Raw genomic sequence first — 19,068 nt, 5'->3', positions numbered from 1 at the left:
GAGTTTGTAAGGCTGCAATTTTTGTTGAAGCTGAGTCTGAGGTGTTTAAGCTCAGGGGTCTTCAACAACCATGATATGCGATCGAAAGAGAGTAGCATGGTTGTTAGAGCGTGTGAGTTCAAGAGGCAATTTAAGTTTTATTAATCTAATTTATTCAACCCATATTATCACCCAGTCAAAGGTTTATAGTATCAACCACAATACCTATAAACAATTGTTCAAGAGGTCAAATTTACTTAAGGTGATTCCCTTGTTTTGCACTGCGCAACCTTTTCTGCGCATAACATTGCGACATCCAAGATAGCGGCCGTTCTTCCCACTAGCGTGAAAAAGGACAAGGGCCGCTTTTGCAAAGCGAAAGCTTTTGTTCGCATTGAGAATGCCGCCAATCGACTGAAAGCTTCCTGGTCTGCTCTTGAAAAACGAGGAAATGAAAAGAATGTGCGTGATCCGGAAATCTGCAGTGGATTTCCACTTCGCGGCCGTCGAGTTGTAGAATTAAATGTCCTCGCTGAGGCTTTGGATGGAGGCTGTGAAGCCGTGGAACAGCTCTACGGCTATCCGACTGCATAAAAGAAACAGTGTATGAGCTAGGATCACTACTCTACATATGCTGTTCAAACTATGTGTGTGGAGAGACAAATATAGGTCGAACAAACAAGACCCACCGTAGCACCGGAACAACGCGAGGGAGACCAATTTTTAATGTAAACACGTAGCTCGCTGCAGGTTTGTTTACATTTAACGTCGCTAAAAATGTTGTTTTCCAGCATCCACTTAACATCTAGCCAATTTCTTGATATGTTGAATGGACATATTTATAGGGATGCTGCACGCAGGAATAGGTCCTACCCACGTAAACGAGTTGTTGTCATCCATTAATATACCATCACTTGGAGAGTCCACGCTGAAGGCTCGCGAGAGGGAAGTAGGGCCTAAAATTGAAAAGTTGGCAAAGAAATCATGTCTGGAAAGTTTAGAAAGCGAAAGAAACCTGTGGAAAGATGATAGTGAAAAGGAAAATGTGTAGATAGGAGCGTCATATGACATAGGATGGCAAAAAAGGGGAAAAGCCCACAACAGCCTGACAGGTACACTGCAAATTCTATATCTGAAAGAATTGAAAAGGGCGCATTTGGATATGCATTTTCATAGAAAGCTGCTACTTTTTTCTCTGGATTGTTCTTTAGCTTACTGACAGTTATGGTGTCAGCCAATAGTCAAAGTTAATTAAACATATGAATAAGATATTATATCCTTACTTTCACCACTAGGTGTTGGCTCCATGGTTGGCCTAAAAACTGGCAAGGTGATTTGCTATGGTTCAAGGTCAAAAAGGTAATGTATATACATATATTTTGTGTACTAGCACCTTGTTGAAAACAACAACAGCTATGGTTTTTTTTCAATTTGACCAAAAAAGTACAGAATCATTCGACATATGACCTCACCCATATTTGCCTCCTCTTGAAAGTGTTAGCTAGGACCTTTACTCACAATGTCTTTTGTTAAGGTGTGCAACATGTGAAACTGCCAGCAGACAGTCAAAAAAGCCTCGCATACATGACTGCAGGCTCAACTGGGAAGGCTCGTCAAAAGCTATGGAAGCTGATGTTTGTGTTGATCTAGTCAAAAGGTAATTACTAACCAGGTATGTACGAGTAAAAATAAAAAAAATAAAATAACAACTATAATAATAGTTGCTAACATATTAAATTCACAGTTTTATTGCTGCAAAGAGAGACTTGTGGAATCTGTTCTTATGATAGCAGTGTAATAACACTTACGCCATAAACAGTGGAAAGTCTTACATAACCTTACACTCTTGGTAATAAGGGTTTAAAATTTGACAAGAAAGCAAACATAAAAATGCACCTTTATTTTATAATATGAGTATGTTGAAAATGCAGAAAAGAGAATACTTTAAGATAATGCCTTAGTGTAGTTTGAATGCCCTCACTTTTTATGGCAAAAAAATTTATTTTTGTGGTTTTAGTCTGCTTAACAGTTGTGGAGAAAAAAATGTAGTTGTATCTGTTCTTGTTGGGGATGACTCGTCCACCATGAGAAAAGTGAGGAAAAATGTTGAGCATGAGGTTGAAAAATGGTCAGACGTAGTCCATACTGAGAGATCCTTTTTGTACAATACTTTATTTCAGAACAACATACAAATACATAGTAATTAAGAAAAAGGAAACCCAGAGGTTAACCCTATATCAAGGGTCTTCTATTTATGTATAAAATCTTATAGCACTATTTCATAAAAATATAAAAAAGTCAGATAAGAAGCAGCTAAATATCATAAATAAATATAAAATGGCGACTCAATAAATATTCATATGTTTCTTCAAGTTTGATTTAAACTCACTAACATTAGGACTGTCACAAAAATTAAATACATTAATAGGAAGATTATTCTAGGGTTTGATAATTCTGACAAAGAAAGAATTTTTATAGCAGTTCAGTTTTTCTAGTTTGAGTCGTAACTTATATGGATGGTTAGATCTCGACTTAAGTGCTTTTACAAACTTCAGAATAGTCACTGAAATTTAATCCATTTAGATTGAATACAGTTTTGTAGCATTCCACTAAGGAAAGGAAATCTCTCCTTTGTACTAAAGAGTTCCATTTAAGAATTTTACACCTCTCCTCATACGCCATCTCTTGTCTTCTTTGGCCTAAATCCTTTGGTAGCTCACTATACAGCATCAAGACCCAAAACAAAAGCCTGGCAGATTTGGTGACAGTATTTCCAGTGATGCTTTGGTTACGCACTAAAGCAGAGAAAGGATGACGAAGAAGGTGTGCGAAATGGTCTGAAGTCTATTGTGCCTCATGCTTATGGTGACCATTCTTCCTGTGGCAACTGGTGTGGCTACTTAAAAAATAATGCATCCTACAAACACAGAGGCCTTCCCCATGGCAAGGATCTCATGGACAAGAGCGTGAGGCAGTCCCTGGAAAACATCCTAGAAGTAAGTAGAGTGTACATGTATGGTGGCACAGCTCGCTCCTCACAAATTCCCAATTCCCACTATTTTACATGTAGTAGAGGAACACAACTCTTAGAAAATAGTGTTAGTGCTTATGACTGTACTCTAATTAATAACTGCGAGGGATAAAGTTATAAGTGTTAGGGGACTATCAACCTAGCTCTTTCTCAGTTTCACAAGCTTTTATGAGATACCAAATTTTAGTGAATAAAAATATTTGTTTCTTAAATTTAGATTTATGCTTCAAATACCAAGAAGCTAGCTCCCCTTGGGTCGAACCAGGTAAATGAAGCACTCAACAACACTATAGGAAGCAAAGCTCCAAAGACCAGACACTATGGATCTCAATGACTTCTGGCGTTGCATGTGCTGTTGGCCAAAATAACTTAGGCCAATCTAATGTTTCTCAGGTGAGCAGATATAATATTATGAGCATTTTGTACACTTCCCAATTTGTGATATCCATAATTTGAACATTACTCATTATCCACCATGTCCAGTGTTGTATTACCAGTACCTTGCATATCATAAGTCACAAAAAAAAAAACAAATCAGTAAAACATCACTATATTATAACTAAGAATATGGTTTTCACTAAGAGTGGTGAGTTTCTCTTAGGCTTTCATGAAGACACAACTATCTCCAGGTTCCATTTCTTTAAAGTTTGCAAAGAAAATGGACAAGAAAAACTCTAAGTTTGAAAGAGAAACAGTAATCAAGAGAGTACACGAAGAAAAGAATTGAGAAGAAAGAGAAGCAGTTAAAAAAGACAAAACAGCTTGAGAACAGAGAAGGGCAACAGTATAGTTGTGGATTGGGCTTTGATGGACACAATGCTGCTCAGGAAATTCCAGTACCACCTGCAGCCTCAAAGATTGAGAAAGTATCACTGACCAAAGACTACCATCAAATCATATTTGACTCGGAAACATCTGGAAGGGGAAAGTAGCTTTGCAGGGTGGAGTTTAGTAAAAATGTAACAAAGTGAATATAATGATGTTTGTCTTAGCAGAGTATTTCTGAATTGCACATTAGAGAATAATTATATTTAATGATGAAATTGTTTTTCTATTTTGCTAGATTGCTGAATACTCAACTTGATAATTTGCATCACCTAGATTCCTTTGTTTTATCATGCCTTGTTCTTAAAGTGCACGTTAACCCAAAAATTTTTTTTCGCTTAATGAAATAAGGGGATTTTTTGGAGTATTTCTTTGCAAAAACTTTTTGATTTGCTCAAATCTTCGATTTTCTGTGCCCAGTCAAAATTAGGAAAATCAGGCACCATCTTGGCTCACAACTGAGTTTAAAGAGGAATGGTTCTAGCGGGTAATGTGACGTCAAATCGAGAACACGAAAGTTTACATTTCGCACATTAACATTTGTTTGGGAAGGTTGTAGTCGATATTGTCCGAACATTTGCCGACTAAGTGTGTTGGACATAGGACTATATAGCAACGTGCGTAATTTGCAAGAGGGTATCGCGCTTCATACATTCCTCATACAACACACCTAGTCGGCATATTTCAGACAATATCGACGACAACCTTCCCAAACAAGTGAAAATGTGTGAAATGCAGACTTTCGTGTTCTCGAGTTGACGTCACATTACCCACTAAAGAACCATTCCTCTTTAAACTCGGTTGTGAGCCAAGATGGCAGCCGATTTTCTGTATTTTGACTGGGCACTGATAATTGAAGATTTGAGCAAATAAAAAAAATTTTGCGTAGAAATACTCCAAAAAAAAAACCCTTTTTTGTTAAGCTAAAAAAAATTTTGGGTTTAGGTGCACTTTAAACAAAATAGGTGAGATGCAGATTAGCAGGACAGGTATTCAGAATCACTCGTTCTATTTTTATTTTAGATATACCCTGCATAGATGCAGTAAGCTTTTCAATAACATTTATCTTTGTAATAATTATCTTTATCAAGTAATAATTGGATTACAATATCGTAAAACAGGTAATGATGCTGAAATCCTACAAATTCCAGCAACAGATGGTAAAGATTTCTCTATTTATTTGAAGCCTTGTAATGTAATATCACCAGAAGCATCTGCTGTGAACAAACTTACCCTCCAAAGAGGAATACTGTTTTATGATGGGAAGCCAATCACTGATGCCATTGCAACTGATGTGGCCCTGAAGACCTTAATTGAAAATCAAGAATGCCTTGCATTTTAGTTGTACACAATTGCAAATCCTTTGATGCCAGGTTCTTGGTGCAAGCAGCAGAGAAAATTGGAGTCATGGAGGACTTAGTTAAAACAGTTTCTGGCTTTACAGACTCTCTTCCAGCATTCAGGGAATTGCTTCTTGAAAGGAAATCCCATAGCCAAGAAAACCTTTTACAAGATCTTCTGTGTAAATCCTATGAAGCTCACAATGCTCTTGCAGATGTGCAAACACTCTACCAGCTAGTGAACAAGGTCCTAAAGGTCAAACTGCTACAACAGCACAGCTTCAAAGTTTCATGGGTGGCATCCTATCAGAAGCTCCTAAAAGAAAAGAAACTTCTGGTTAATACCCTGCAGCCATTAGTTAGAGAGAAGTACATTTCAGCCTCAATGGCCATTAAATGTACAAGCTCAGGTTTGGGTCTCCCTCACCTACAAGTAGTATGCCAAAGAAGCAAGGAAGAAGGGGTGAAGCAAGTTCTGATGGAGAGGTTTGACAACAAACCTAAAGTCTCCTCAAACAAGCAGGTGCTGGCGCAAATATGTCTGTACTCTATAAATAATGCAAATTAAGATTGTGATTTGTGCACAGAAAATGTAGTAGTCAGAATGAGGATCAGTGAGACATTGAAGTGTGGTTCTCAGTGAAGTATAAAAAGCAAATTTTAAAGTACAGTTTGTATTTTTTCAGAGTATACTACATTGTACTGTAGATATCACTTTTCGATATTTCATATTTCCACCGTGAGTTTTGACTTATTAATTACGTGATTACCTATTTTATACATTGTTAATTTTGAGGGCCTCACTGAAAACCGCTATGGCGAGCTGGGCTCCCTCTTTAAATAGTTTTTAATTAAAAACTCCTGTTTGAGTGATGGATGAAGAATTCCCATTTTGCTGTGTATAGAAACCAAACAAGAAAACATAAAAAGAATAGGAATCAACAGTCTTTTCTTCAAGTTTCTTTGTCAAGCCTTTCTTTCCCCAAAGGAAAAAATATTGAACCGTAGCTCACTGGAGTTAACAAAACGCCAGCGCTACAAAAAAATTTCAACTAAAGGTTTTTAGCTTGAAAATCTCCTCAAATCTTGACTTACCTCATATCTGTTATTTTTGCACGCTTTCCAAGTATGAATTTCTGTGTTGGCGATATCAAACACATGAAAACAACCGAAAACAAGCTTAATATCGAGTGCATACTTCCAAGACGATGGGCGCCTTTTTTTGTCTCGTCCCAGTCCTCAGCGTGCACATTCTCTATCCTGACTGTGATCTCAAAACCATGTCCACCTTTCACGGCAGTTTGTGAGGAGACAAGCACGGTGACACCCGTTTTTGTTTTTTTTTTTTGTTGTTGTTTTTTTTGTTTTTTTGTTATTTGCTATGAACAGTCTAAAAAAGAACATATTTGAAGAAGGAAAAAAGTTTGATAGTAGGACATGATTTTTTTTGGAAAATAGCTCCGTACTTGGTGTATTTTGGCTAAGGCGAGGAGTTCAAGCTGACCACGAAACTGTCCGAAAAAGTGCATAATCCCCAGAACCAGGCGGCGATCAAAAACAGCTAAAAAGAAGCAATGCTCCTTATTTTGATAAAAGAAGCTTTAATTTCAAAAGAAAATTTTGTGTTTCAAGTTACCAAGGCTAAATTATGTATAAAGGTGATTCTGTTTCGAATTTTTAATGCACAAGCAGTAAAAATACACCATTTTAAGAGCCCGCTAACGCGTAAACAAGCAAGGTGCCCGCACTTTTTTATTGCATTTTTTTAATGTTTATATCATGAATTACCTTGTCACCTTAAGTCGACTTAAATCGCCTAAAGTTGCAAGTTCTTTTTGCCAATTTTGCTTAAGTCGCCTTAAGTCGCCTTAAATTGCTCAAAGTCGCCCAAAGTTACGGGGACTTAAGACCCCAGAGTAGGCCTGAATTGGGAAACAAACTGTACATGCTAACAAGTCTGGTATAGAAAGTAAAGACGAAAAATTTATATCCGAGCCTGCAAATTGTCCGGCCTACAATTCTGCAGACTTTCTTGTCTAACTTTTTAATTTGGTTTATGACTTGTACCTCCATCACTGACCATCACACAAGTACAACCTTATAAAATTTTTACATAGGTTACATAAGTTAAATTGACCACTCCCCTAAAGGGCTTTTCAGGTGTGTGGTGGATGCCCTCCCCAGGGGAGGACATCCACCACACAGTAGTCTCGTGCGTAGGAAACTAACGTCTACTGCCCCTAACCCTGCGGGAAACGGAGCCTACGGTTTATTCGTCCTTATCCGAGAAGACTAGATTATCTATCCATTTCTTATTATAGAAAGGTAGCAAATTCCCCTTAGTTATTTTATGACCATGAGTATTGATCCGGGCGGGGCTCGAACCCTCCACCTCTCGCACAACACAATCCGGCGCTCTTACCAATTGAGCAAATAGCTCTGATAGGTCTTATAAGGGCAGAAGATGTCTTACAGCAGCAGAGCTTACGTCAGGAAGCATAAATGGAATACTGGAGAATTTGCAGTTTCCAGCAGTTATTTATGCTCCTGCGGAGAATGCTCTTCAGGAACGTTTTCTTTGGGTAATGAGACGTTTTTACAAGTTACATCGATTTTCGGCTATCTCTTCGTAGAAGAGATCAAAGAATATTTCTTGAGTTCTGGGCGTAGAATTCCACCCTTACTCTCCCTCAGTAAAGAAATGGCATCAACATCTGGGACCTGCAACGAATTTATAAAAGAGATTGACTCAAGGAGATCCTGATATTAACAGGCTGGACTGAATTGCCAAACAACATGACATCGACTGTGCCAAGGCTAAGAGTTTATAAAACAGGTGCGTTGCTGATGACAAGGTGGTGAAAGCTGTCAGCAACTTGGCGGGCAAGACGACCTTGATGGAGCAAATAGCAAAGAAAATTATTCAAGCTAAAAATCCACTCAGGTTGTAAAACCAGCAGTCAACCCATAATTAATAAACCTCGTTATTAAACATTCTCAAAAATGTAACTATACTAAATCGTCAAACGTGTATTCCACCAATGGCAGCGTGAATATCACGTTCCTTAGCACACTCGAACGTCATTCGAGCTGTAAAACCTCAATCTCTCATGCACGGTTCTTTTAAAAAACCGAAAACATAAAATGGAAGCATTGTTTCTGTATCTTACTGATTACTTAACGTATCTACATTGCTCTTGTCCACATCTTCGTCCAAAGGCAGTCGTGCATATTCACAAGGATACGAAATGAAATTCTCTCTGTTCACTACCCGCTTGTTAAAGACCCGCAGTCCGTATTGTTTGACTAGTTTCACAGTTTTGACTTCTTTACTGGAGGCTTCTCTGACAGAGCGTGACTACATCTAAATTGCGTCTCTCATCTGCAAGAGGGCGCTTAATTTCGTCCCAGACATTTATAAGCACGACCTCCTAGTTCAGTAAGTTTCCGTGGCTTCCCGCTTCCCTTTTTTCTATTCTGACTGAGTGTCTCCTCCTGACACTCTCAGGCCTTGTCATATTTACCAAGTGATCTGCACAATGTTCTTAGGTTTCCGTCTCTTGTTGCTTCTCCCTCTTTATCGCCGATAGTTTAGACGAAATACGAAAACATGGTATGTTCAAGAGAGGGTTGTTCACCGGTTGAAACAGTTCGTATGGAGTTGTAATTTGTTGGGTTGTGGATTCGTTGAGGCGTTCCCCAAACTTGCCCCAGAAGGAGTTTAAAATCAATAAAGCCACCGTTTCACGACCAGGGTTCTTCTGAATCTGCTCAGAACCTAACTTGATTTTCTCCCGCTCCTTATACTCTCGCATATACCGTGCCTGGATCGGAATTCTCGCATTGTCACCCACGATGGTCAACGGCTGGCCTCTTGATTAATTTTCAGCCAGGTGGACACAATTGGCAAAACGTCTCTTGACTCTTTATTTTTTGGGAAAGTGGCAAACCTCGTGAATTCTTACCATGGGTGAGTTCCCAAAGTTCTCCTATGGTGCGGTCGAGATGTTCACCAGCCTTCACCACGTTCTGGAAAGCATCTAGGACATCCCTGCCAAACGCAACCATAAAACTCGTGAATGGTACGTGTACAAGTATCATATCTATCAATGTACATAACGAGTTGAACTGTTATGCCATCCCTCTCCCCCTTTTCAGGAAGTCAATTACCATAACTTATCCTGTGCTTCCCAATAAAGATAATGGCGTAATCTTTCATTCTTGTAAGGTTTTTAGTGGAATCGCTGAACTGCAGAAACTCGGCCATTCGAAAAGATAATTTAAAACCTCTACTCCTAAGAACTCCAGGTCCAGCCATTCCTAGTTAAATTCTTTACTAACCAAATTGAAAAATGATGCTCAAAAGAACACAGTAACATAAACCACACTCTAAAATTATGATTACCCTTTCAGCTTTGCCAATTTCGTTACTTGTATAGAAACAAAGTCAAGGAGTTACCACCTGGAGTTTTAAATAACAGCTCCGGGTAGACTCGCCTGTACATAATACACTCAGGCGTTAATATCTGACCAAGTCAGGAGTCCAATTCGGTCTGTAATCATACGATCGATCAACAAAATAGGACAACCGCGAATCAAGAAGTCCTGTTACCAATTGATAAAAAGTATGACAAAATTCGAGAAAGTAACTAGACATCGCTCATAGATTTTCGTAAAAAAAAAAACAAAGCAATTAACCCGGCGAAGCCCACAACAATCGTTCTTTTCTGCTTAAGAGATTGCGGGCTAGTAGCAGCCTCACTAAGTTACTCGGAAGCGAAATAGCGCTATTTTATTTTGATAATGAAAGTATGCTACGGTCTCTTTAAATTCCATCAGGGCTAAAAAAAAAACTTAGGTTTTGTAAACCAGAGAAGACATTAGATTAAGGATTAAGGATTAAGGATATATCCTTTAGCCTTTTCGAACAATTGGTTCGATACTACCCACAATCTTGCCCTTACCAGAAGAGATCTTATTGACCTCCTAAACGTAGCCACCAAAGGCCAACTATTTCAATTTAACGGAGCTCTATACGAACAGACAGATGGCGTTGCTATGGGGTTCCCTCTCGGGCCCTTATTAGCAAACGTCTTCATGTCATCCATCGAAGATACCTTTGAGCGACAAAGAAAACTCCCATCCTATTATCGTCGATATGTCAGGATGATACACTCACTGTAATGCCTGATCTTGCAACAGCAACTACCTTCTTGCATACCCTCAACAGCGCCCACACCTCGGTCAAACTCACCATGGAGGTGGAGAAGAACAGCAAGCTTCCTTTCCTTGGCACCGAACTACTCAACCATGCACCTCGGATTGAAACCAAGGTATATGTGAAACCAACAAACCCGGGCCTACTATTACACTACCAAAGCCATGTAGACAATCGCTACAAACGGAGCTTGCTGAAAACTATGCTGGATCGCGCACACCGATTATCTTCCTCCTGGACCCATTTCTCCGATGAGTGTGATCGCCTAAAGAAAGTTTTCGCACGGCTTAAATACCCGGAACGCCTGGTAAATTCTACCATTAACACCTTCTTGCAATCAAGAATTGTTGGTACGCAGCCCACACAGACGCCCATAGAACCAATATCCATTGTTCGCGTGGTCACACCTTTCAAAGATCAGGAATCAGCAAATTATGTTAAGAAAGAGCTCAAGAATCTTAGCATGAAGGTGCAGACAACTGTCCAGCCAGTATTTGTTAGTCGCAAAGTTGGCCAAGATCTTAAAGTACGAGAAATCAAGCCACAGATTGTCAACCAACAACGCGTCGTTTATCAATTTCAATGTGACCTGTGTGATGCGGGTTATGTGGGCTATACACGCGGAAACTTACACACACGCGTGGATGGACATAAACGAAAGGCATCTTCAATATATAAACACTACCACGAACGGCACAGCGAAGTCCCGAAAGACCTACTGAAACGTTTTAGCATTCTGAAAAAGTGTAGTAACAAGCTCGATTGTTTGGGGAACGAAATGCTTTTCATCAGAGACTTAAAGCCCACTCTGAACGTGCAAAGCGACTCAATTCGCGCAAAAGTATTTGTTTAATTAGCTCGTGACATATTTATGCTAATTTAGTGTTACACCTTTTTATCGTTAGTTTTTGCTAGTCTTTAATATTTCATTAAGTACGTTTAATAAGTCATTTAGAAACTTATTGACGAGAACGAAAGTTAATTTAGGAGTATTTAAGCTCAGGGGTCCTCGAAAGGGATAATACGTGATTAAAAGAGAGTGGAATGATTTTTAGAGCGTGTGAGTTAATCAGAGGAGAGTATCTTTTTTCAATAGTTGCAGGTGACTTGAATAACATTTCTTAACCATCACTGGTGACCAATTCCGCCCTCTTAGGGCACCTACTTCATTTGCATTTGCGAACACATCTCCATGACTGGTAACAATAAAGTAATGTTAGAAAAAATTTTTTCATTAATAACACAATCAAGAAACTGCGTGGAGATTTATTTGGTCGATCTATCACACTGCAAGAGTTGCAAGTTAAAAAAAACACCTATTGTCTGCTTCACGACACATTTTTAAGCGACTAATACAGACCCTATTACACGCTTGATTGGTAGGATTCGAAATCCCATTGCCATTGTTATCAATCCCACTACTTTAAAAAGAAAAAGGGGTTGGAGGAACACAATTTCCGTTATATCAATCAAGTTTATTCAACCCATATGATCACCCAGTCCAAGGTAATATTATCAGTCCCAATAAGAATTAAAGAAAGAATTGTTGAGAAAGACAAATTGACCTTAATCTTAAAATCACGGTGTTGTATTTTATCAATCGTAACTAATCCCACTACGTTTCAAAACAAGTTAGCGGATCACCTTTCATGTAATTTTTCCCCTAACAAAAGCAATCACAATAAAAAATAGTCCACTTGGATTTCTCGGCATACAAGGTATGCATATGCTGTACTGAAGAAAATGGGGCATTCGAAAAAATGATTTAAGAATTGTTTCTTCGAGTTCAGAGGGACTCCATAAAATGATTTAAATGGTTATAAGAGTACTGCAGTACTCTTTTCTCAGTCCGACAGCAGGGGTTACTGTTTTACCCAGCTCCTTGTTTTGCTCTTGTCCCTTACGAAAATAGATAAATCTCAGCCTCCCTCGCCCCAGTGCCCATTTATTTTCTTAGGACACTCCATAGTCCTATAGTAATATCTGCGTGAGACAGAAGCAGATAGCGATGTGATTATAATTTATGACCTAAATTATTAGAGCTAGTACAAATCAAGCCTTAGACACAGCTGGTTTCCAACATCACGTACAACACATCATAGACCATAACTCTCTAAACGTATCAAGCGTGCAGATATTTTCCGTAGTTTCAAGAAATGCCCAGTCAGACATCTTTGGCAGAGCAGAAGATAAGCCATCCTAAGGAGGAAAAACGCAACTCTCCCCTTTTCTCCAAAGGGAAAAGCTAAGTAACAACATAAGGGGACTTCATGAGACTTTTCAGTTAACTGGTATTTTAAACCCATTTCTAGTTTAGTTTATCTATAACTCAATTTAAACAGAAAATATTTGAAAAGGACAAATGACATAGACTCACACTAAGATCGCCTTTCTTGACACGTCAGTTACGAAGGAACCAGACAGACGCCTGAACACCATGCAGTGCCTACAGAAAACCAAATCACACGGACTAGTGCTTACCGTATGATGCACACCACCCTTGATCAGTGGAGCCCGGTATTGTCTTACCGAGCGGAGCGCCTTGTGACAAAACCGTCAATCCTCTCCGAGGATAGGGAAAATTTTCTCTCTTCCCTGAGCAGAGAGCCCGTTAGTTTATCTAGCCCAATTTAAACAAAAATGGTCAAAAGGGTAAATAACATAGACTCACTGTAGGAATCATATTTATCCATTAAGGAGCGTTCTTAGGTTCAGTTTTGTCCATTTCTTAGGTACTTAAATGGAAATCAAATCAAGAAGCTACCAGCTGGAGTTTTCAATAACAACTCCGAGTTGACTGAACTGTAAGACATTCATGAGGTAAAAAATTTGATGGATTGTTTAGGATACATAGGATATTTTAGCAGAAATATGATTTCAAACAGGTCAGCGGAACACCTTTTTATGGGGTTTTTCCACGAACATAACCAATCATGAGAGATATTAATCGATTTGGCCTTTTTGCATACAATGAATGCATATCCTGAATTGTAAATAATGGGCCATTGGACAATTTCATTCAATAACTGTTTCTCCGAACCTCGAGGGACTTTATAAACCCTTTTAAATAATGTGTATACGTACTGCAGTACTCTTTTCTCATTCTGATACCAGGAGTAACTTTTCTCCCCACTTCTTGGTCTCGCTCTTTTCCGGTGCGAAAATCTCAGCCCCCTGAACCCAGTGCCTATTTATTTTCTTACGACACTCCATATCCGTTTAGCAATATCTGCGGGACATAGAAAGCGATGACAATGTCACTATAATCTGTGAATTAATATATTAGAGCTAGTACAAATGAAGCTTTAGTCATTACTGATTTACAACATCACTTGTCCAATCGTCTTGCTTCATTGTCAACTTGACTGGCAAGACTTTCCACAAACGACCGACTGAACACAAGAATCAAAACAGTTATGCTGATGTGAATAGCCGCATAAATGTTAGTAATAATAATCTACTTATTGATTGGGTCGCTCTTCCATGACAAGAGCACCTTGTAATTTCATTGCAAGCTGGCTCTGATTAGTTTTAAAAATCTAGATCAAATGTTACATTCGTAGCACTTTCTCGACTTTACTACTTAAGCACAGATCTCTACAACAATAATCAGGCTTGAAAGGCTGGAAAATTTATATTCCCAAGACTTGAAATTAAAATAGGGCCTCCAATGGAGTTCTGATGGGTTTAAAGCTAAGGTGAAACATTAAATTCTTGGCACATCCTTGACGCAGGTCCTTACATGACAATCAGATAGCAGAGCTACCACCCGGAGCCCTCCATACCAACTTCAAGTTCTTAAACCCTTAAGTTAAACTCAAGGATTTAAAGATTAGCATGATAATTCTTTTTTTAATCTGCCCGCCAATTGCCTGCCTTTTCGCTATTTGCAAATTTCAAGCACAAATTTCTGCTGGCTGAAATGGCCCTTTTTTCATGGCAAAAAAAATGAGGCCAGGGATGTTTACATACTAATTAACAAACCATTGCACTCTCTAAAGAAACCAACTTTACTATTTAAGCATAGATCTTTAAAAAAATAATCAGGCTTGATAGGCTGGGGAATTATCATTCTCCAAAGCAGGGAATAAAAACTTTGATCCACTAAATTAAAATGCATGCAGTTGAAAGACGACATATCACCATGCACTTTGTGGTAAGAAATGAGTAGCTGCGCTTTCCAGTGGCGAAATGTACTGCTTGATATTCAAATAGAGCGAACCATCGTACAGTGGTAGGTGTAGTTGGGCTTCTCGTTTTTGTGGCATAAACCACTTACAGTTGGTTGGCATTTTTTTCAGTGTCAAGTGCTCGAGATTAAGTGCACCAGAATATACTTGTGGTTGTCCTCAGTGTTGAGACTAAGGAATTCATTGAGCTTAGGCTGGCTTAGAGAGTGTCAGTTAAGACCAACTAAATGATATTGACCTTTTTATGGCCTATTTTATGTCTTGGATGTAATTATATATTATTCATCTGATAATGTTCCATTTGTGGAAAACATGAATGACTCTGTAGGAGGTTACGTAATAACAAGATTGTGAAGTTACCTGGTGACGTGTTTACTTCACTGGTTGAGCTGCAGAAGCTGTAAGTGAAGATTCTTACTTTATATTTATTCTCACTTGAAAATATAACATTTTTCCTGGAAAGTTTTGCGTAAAGTATTTGTTGTTCTTTGTTAGGTCCTCAGCGAGTTTTTTTCCCTTTCCAAAAGTGTGAAAAAAGTTGTAAATACAAGAGAATGTTACGTCATGGCAACAATGCTTCAGATGTACGACTTCTTTCCAGGAAAATATTCCTGTAGGGATTGGGTAACAATCAGATTGTAAAAAATGTCTTTTTTTTTTAAATTTTAAATTGCAATTCTCCACCTCCCTTTTGTATTCTTTTTGCATTCTTTGTTATTCTAATTTTACAAATTAGTCAATCAGGTCAAAGAACTTTAACCTTGACACCGGAAAATTGACGTTGACAACTTTTCTCGTGCATGTTTGGTTGTTTTGTTTTTATGGATTTGTTTACTGTTTTGGATTTTTCGTTCAAGGCAATTTGTTATTCCTCAGTATGGAATTCTAAGAAGTTTCTCAAGTTTTATTTAATCAGAATGTTGTGGTTACTCAAACACATGTTTGTTTAATATATATTTCTGCGGAGTTTCGACCCAAGCCTCTGGCTTCGTCAGACGATTTTTTACAGAGATAATGGGGGTACCTTTCGGGGTGTTTAATGACAGCACCAAAATTATCTAAATGCTAGTTAACAATTATTTTATGGGAGCAAGTCGAATGTGAGATGATGAATAACCAACAAAGTGCATAGCCCCGAGTTGTTGATAAAAATCTTACACTTTGACAACGAATGAAAGAAAGAGGCCACTTCCTTTCCAAATGGAGCACAGTTCCAATAGCTCCAGCTCATGTTCTCCAGCACTCTTCTAGTAAGAGTGTTTGATCTAGTGCTAGCTGCTGGAGTCCCCCTTTCCCAGTACACAGATAGACAAAACCCAGACACCTGCTCTCCCCTTTACCCCTATATGACCTAGCACAGCCCTTTAGTATCTTTTTGACACGAAGAACATTGACGACACCACAAACCTTCATGAAATAAGCCTGTAAAGAGGGTAAAAAACCTAGCCTTAAGGAAAATTGCTTCGCAACATCTTCTTGTGGTATCATACATCAGTAAGACCAGTAAAAACCTGTACGAATAGAAAAATTGAATAGAAACGAGTAGCAAGAGTCAATATAGTTTTGGCAACGACTATGTAGCTAAAAAATTGCTACCCTATAAACACCATTGGGTTTCTGTTCTATGTTAACATTCGACACTCACTACTTTAACCACAAACTGACTCTGAACCTGAAATATTAACTTAAAACAGACCGTAAATTCAGGATAAACTTCTTTTTGTAGGTACTTACAGGACAATGAGATAGCAGAGCTACCAGCTGGACTCTTCAGTAACAACAGGAAGTTGACTGAACTGTAAGTAAAATATTCATGTTCCCGCTAAGTGACTGGCTGTACGCCCTTTGCCAAATTTGTACTAAAATAGACTTTTTTTAATCAATAGTAAGCAAAAGGGGGTCTGGGATAATTAAAAATTGGAAGCAGTAAACAAAGAATTAGCCATTGTTCCGTCCAACAGAGGACTAAAGAGCCAATACCTCTGGAGGAAGGACCGTATTAATGGCACAATTTGATCTAAAATAAGATAAAACAAAAAAACAAAAAACAACAACAACAACAAAGCGGGGTCTTAATAACCCATACAACAAGCATTACATAAAAATAACACACATGGAAAAACAAACTAGCGTTCACCTTATGGAAAACGAAGGTTGAATTCACGGAAAACGCTGCATTTTACTAACGTTTACTTGCGTTTTGCTAACGGAAAACCGGACGTTCTCTGTGTGTTTTCGCATCGGTAGATCCCAGTAACCGTTTAGTTATTCGTTAGTTTTTCTTCGCCGAAAACAATTTATTTTCCGGCATTAACCGCTGGGTTAACCCAAGGCAAACAGTTTGTTTTCGTTTTGTTCATTGGCATTTCTTGAGTGAACAACAACGTATTCACCTGAATTAACGGCTGAAAATACGCATTTTCCGGGAAGGTTAATGTGTATAAATAGAGGAAAACGTAATGTTTTCCTGGGTTTGCCGTTCGTGTAACGTACAGAAAATGTCATGTTTTCTTCAGTTCGCAACCATTTTTCACCCGGTGAACGAAATGTTAAAAAGAGTTTTGTGGTCGAACGCATGCATTTTCCAACACTTTTCCACGATGGTGAGTTCGAGAAAATTTTTTGTTGAAACGCATTTTTCGGCGTTTTACCATTTACATGTATTGCTGATCGGTTAACGTTTGGAAAATACCATGTATTCTGCCATTCACAGCCGTTTTGCGCTCGGTTAATCGCTGTTCGACCCAATTAGTGCAAGTGACCCGATAAGCTCAATTTCCTCAAATGATCTAAACGGCTCAAATGACTGATTTGCCTGAAATGACCTAATCGGGGTCAATCTCCTAGATAGACAAGATATCTACTGGCGTTTTCATGGAGCAGGAGTAAGAGCAGGAAATAATGATCACGATTGACGAACGTCTTATTTTCAGGGCGTTGACCATCATCACTTTCTAGAAAATACACTTTAAAAATGCATTGCTCAGAGGCGTTGGAAAACAGCAGAAAAACGTTCCGGAAAACGAACTATTCATTAGCGTTTCTATGAAGCAAGAAAACAATCAACGAACATCGTGTGTTCTTGCCATTCATCATTAGTAATTCTGTGTGAAAACAGTTAGCAGCACTTGTTCGCTCACGAAAACTTCAGAAAATCGTACAGGAAAACAACGCAAGCTGTTCACGAGCCTTTCAATGGGGCAAGAAAAGAATAGACGAAGAACACGTCTTCATGGCCTAATCATAGTCGTTAGTAATTCTACTAGAAAACACTTGGCAAGTGCAGCGTTTGCACACATAGGAAAACAACAGAAAAACGCTCAGGAAAACAAGCAATACACTCGCGTTTTCGTGGAACAGGAAAACAATCGACAAACATCATGTTTTCGTGGCATTCACTATTAGTTATTCTGTGAGAAAACGCTTGGCAAGTGCAGCTTCCGCGTGCTTAAGGAAACTATAAAAAAATGTTCACCAGCGTTCTCGTGGAGCCGGAAACAATCGACAACTATCATCAACGTCTGTGAATATATGAAAGTCATATATTTGAACTGTGGTTAAAGAGCGAGTATGAGAGCGATCTTTGCAGTAATTAACTCTACTTAAGCGTTGATTCATCATTTCACGGGTATATTACGAACCAACCTAATGACCAGCTCTCAGTTGGCTTCTTAGCACAGTTGGTAGAGCACTGCAGCAATATCGCAGAGGTCATGGGTTCGTATCCCGTAGAGGCCTGAAGTTTTTACAGCCCTCATTTTCACTACCACTTCAGCCGCGGTAACGAACACCACGGTGGTGTTCGTTACCGCGAAGATCGTTCTGATACTCCTTCTTTAACCGCAGTACAAATATATGACTTTCATATATTTACAAACGTTGATTCATCAATTGACGTGTTTATTACGAACCAACATAATGGCCATTTCCCACTTGGTTTGTTAGCTCAGTTGGTAGAGCACGGCACCGGTGTCGCAGAGATCATGGGTTCGAATCCCGTACAGGCCTGAATTTATTTCAGGCCTCACTTTTATTACCGCTTGAGAGTGTACCTCCATAAACTGATCAAGAATTCAGCGGTAGATTTCAAATTTTCAAAATTTCAAGATCGCCCAAACTTTGGCTATTAGTAGTCCATATTGATCCATTTATTGCCCTTGGGTTGATTTGTCAAATGGTGTTTTCTTTCGGCAGAAAATGATGATACCCGATTTCAGGGCCAAGAATTGAAAAATTAGACTAAAAAATTAGCCATTTAGAAGCTGACGGCTTGCCGTAACTGTAAACCCAGAGGAGAGCCACTTGCAATCAGCTTATTTTGCAATGTCTGCAGGTTTCGTATTATAATTCCTATGACATTTGAAAAACAATAAGGTATGAGTGAGACCTGAAATGAAGCCCTCTGTTTTTCCATGGGAATAACTAGTAAACTTCAAAAAATAATTCACCCTACTACTTTTATCACAAATCAAATGAAATGTTTTT

At 38.7% G+C, this 19,068-nt stretch overlaps 1 protein-coding gene and 2 pseudogenes across 2 annotated transcripts in view; all 3 read left to right on the top strand.

Moving 5' to 3' along the window:
• Positions 1–19,068, top strand: part of LOC148731283 (vascular endothelial growth factor receptor 1-like) — a 443,086-nt pseudogene that overhangs the window by 388,732 nt on the left and 35,286 nt on the right. The window lies entirely within an intron of this gene.
• LOC148731287 (uncharacterized) lies at positions 825–5,743 on the top strand (annotated as a pseudogene).
• Positions 10,272–11,246, top strand: LOC148731286 (uncharacterized). The gene has a single exon (XM_088760330.1). It carries the CDS (start codon positions 10,359–10,361, stop codon positions 11,244–11,246), a length of 888 nt encoding a protein of 295 aa, XP_088616456.1. The 5' UTR covers positions 10,272–10,358.

The sequence above is a fragment of the Stylophora pistillata genome, chromosome 5 (assembly GCF_964205215.1).
Source record: "Stylophora pistillata chromosome 5, jaStyPist1.2, whole genome shotgun sequence".
Classification (NCBI taxonomy): Eukaryota; Metazoa; Cnidaria; class Anthozoa; order Scleractinia; family Pocilloporidae; genus Stylophora; species Stylophora pistillata.
The sequence above is the reverse complement of the archived record's forward strand: the minus strand, read 5'-3'. Positions and strand labels throughout refer to the sequence as shown.

Coding starts and splice junctions, on each gene's coding strand:
- LOC148731286 (XM_088760330.1), top strand. CDS start 10,359: ATGCCTGATCTTGCAACAGCAACTACCTTCTTGCATACCCTCAACAGC.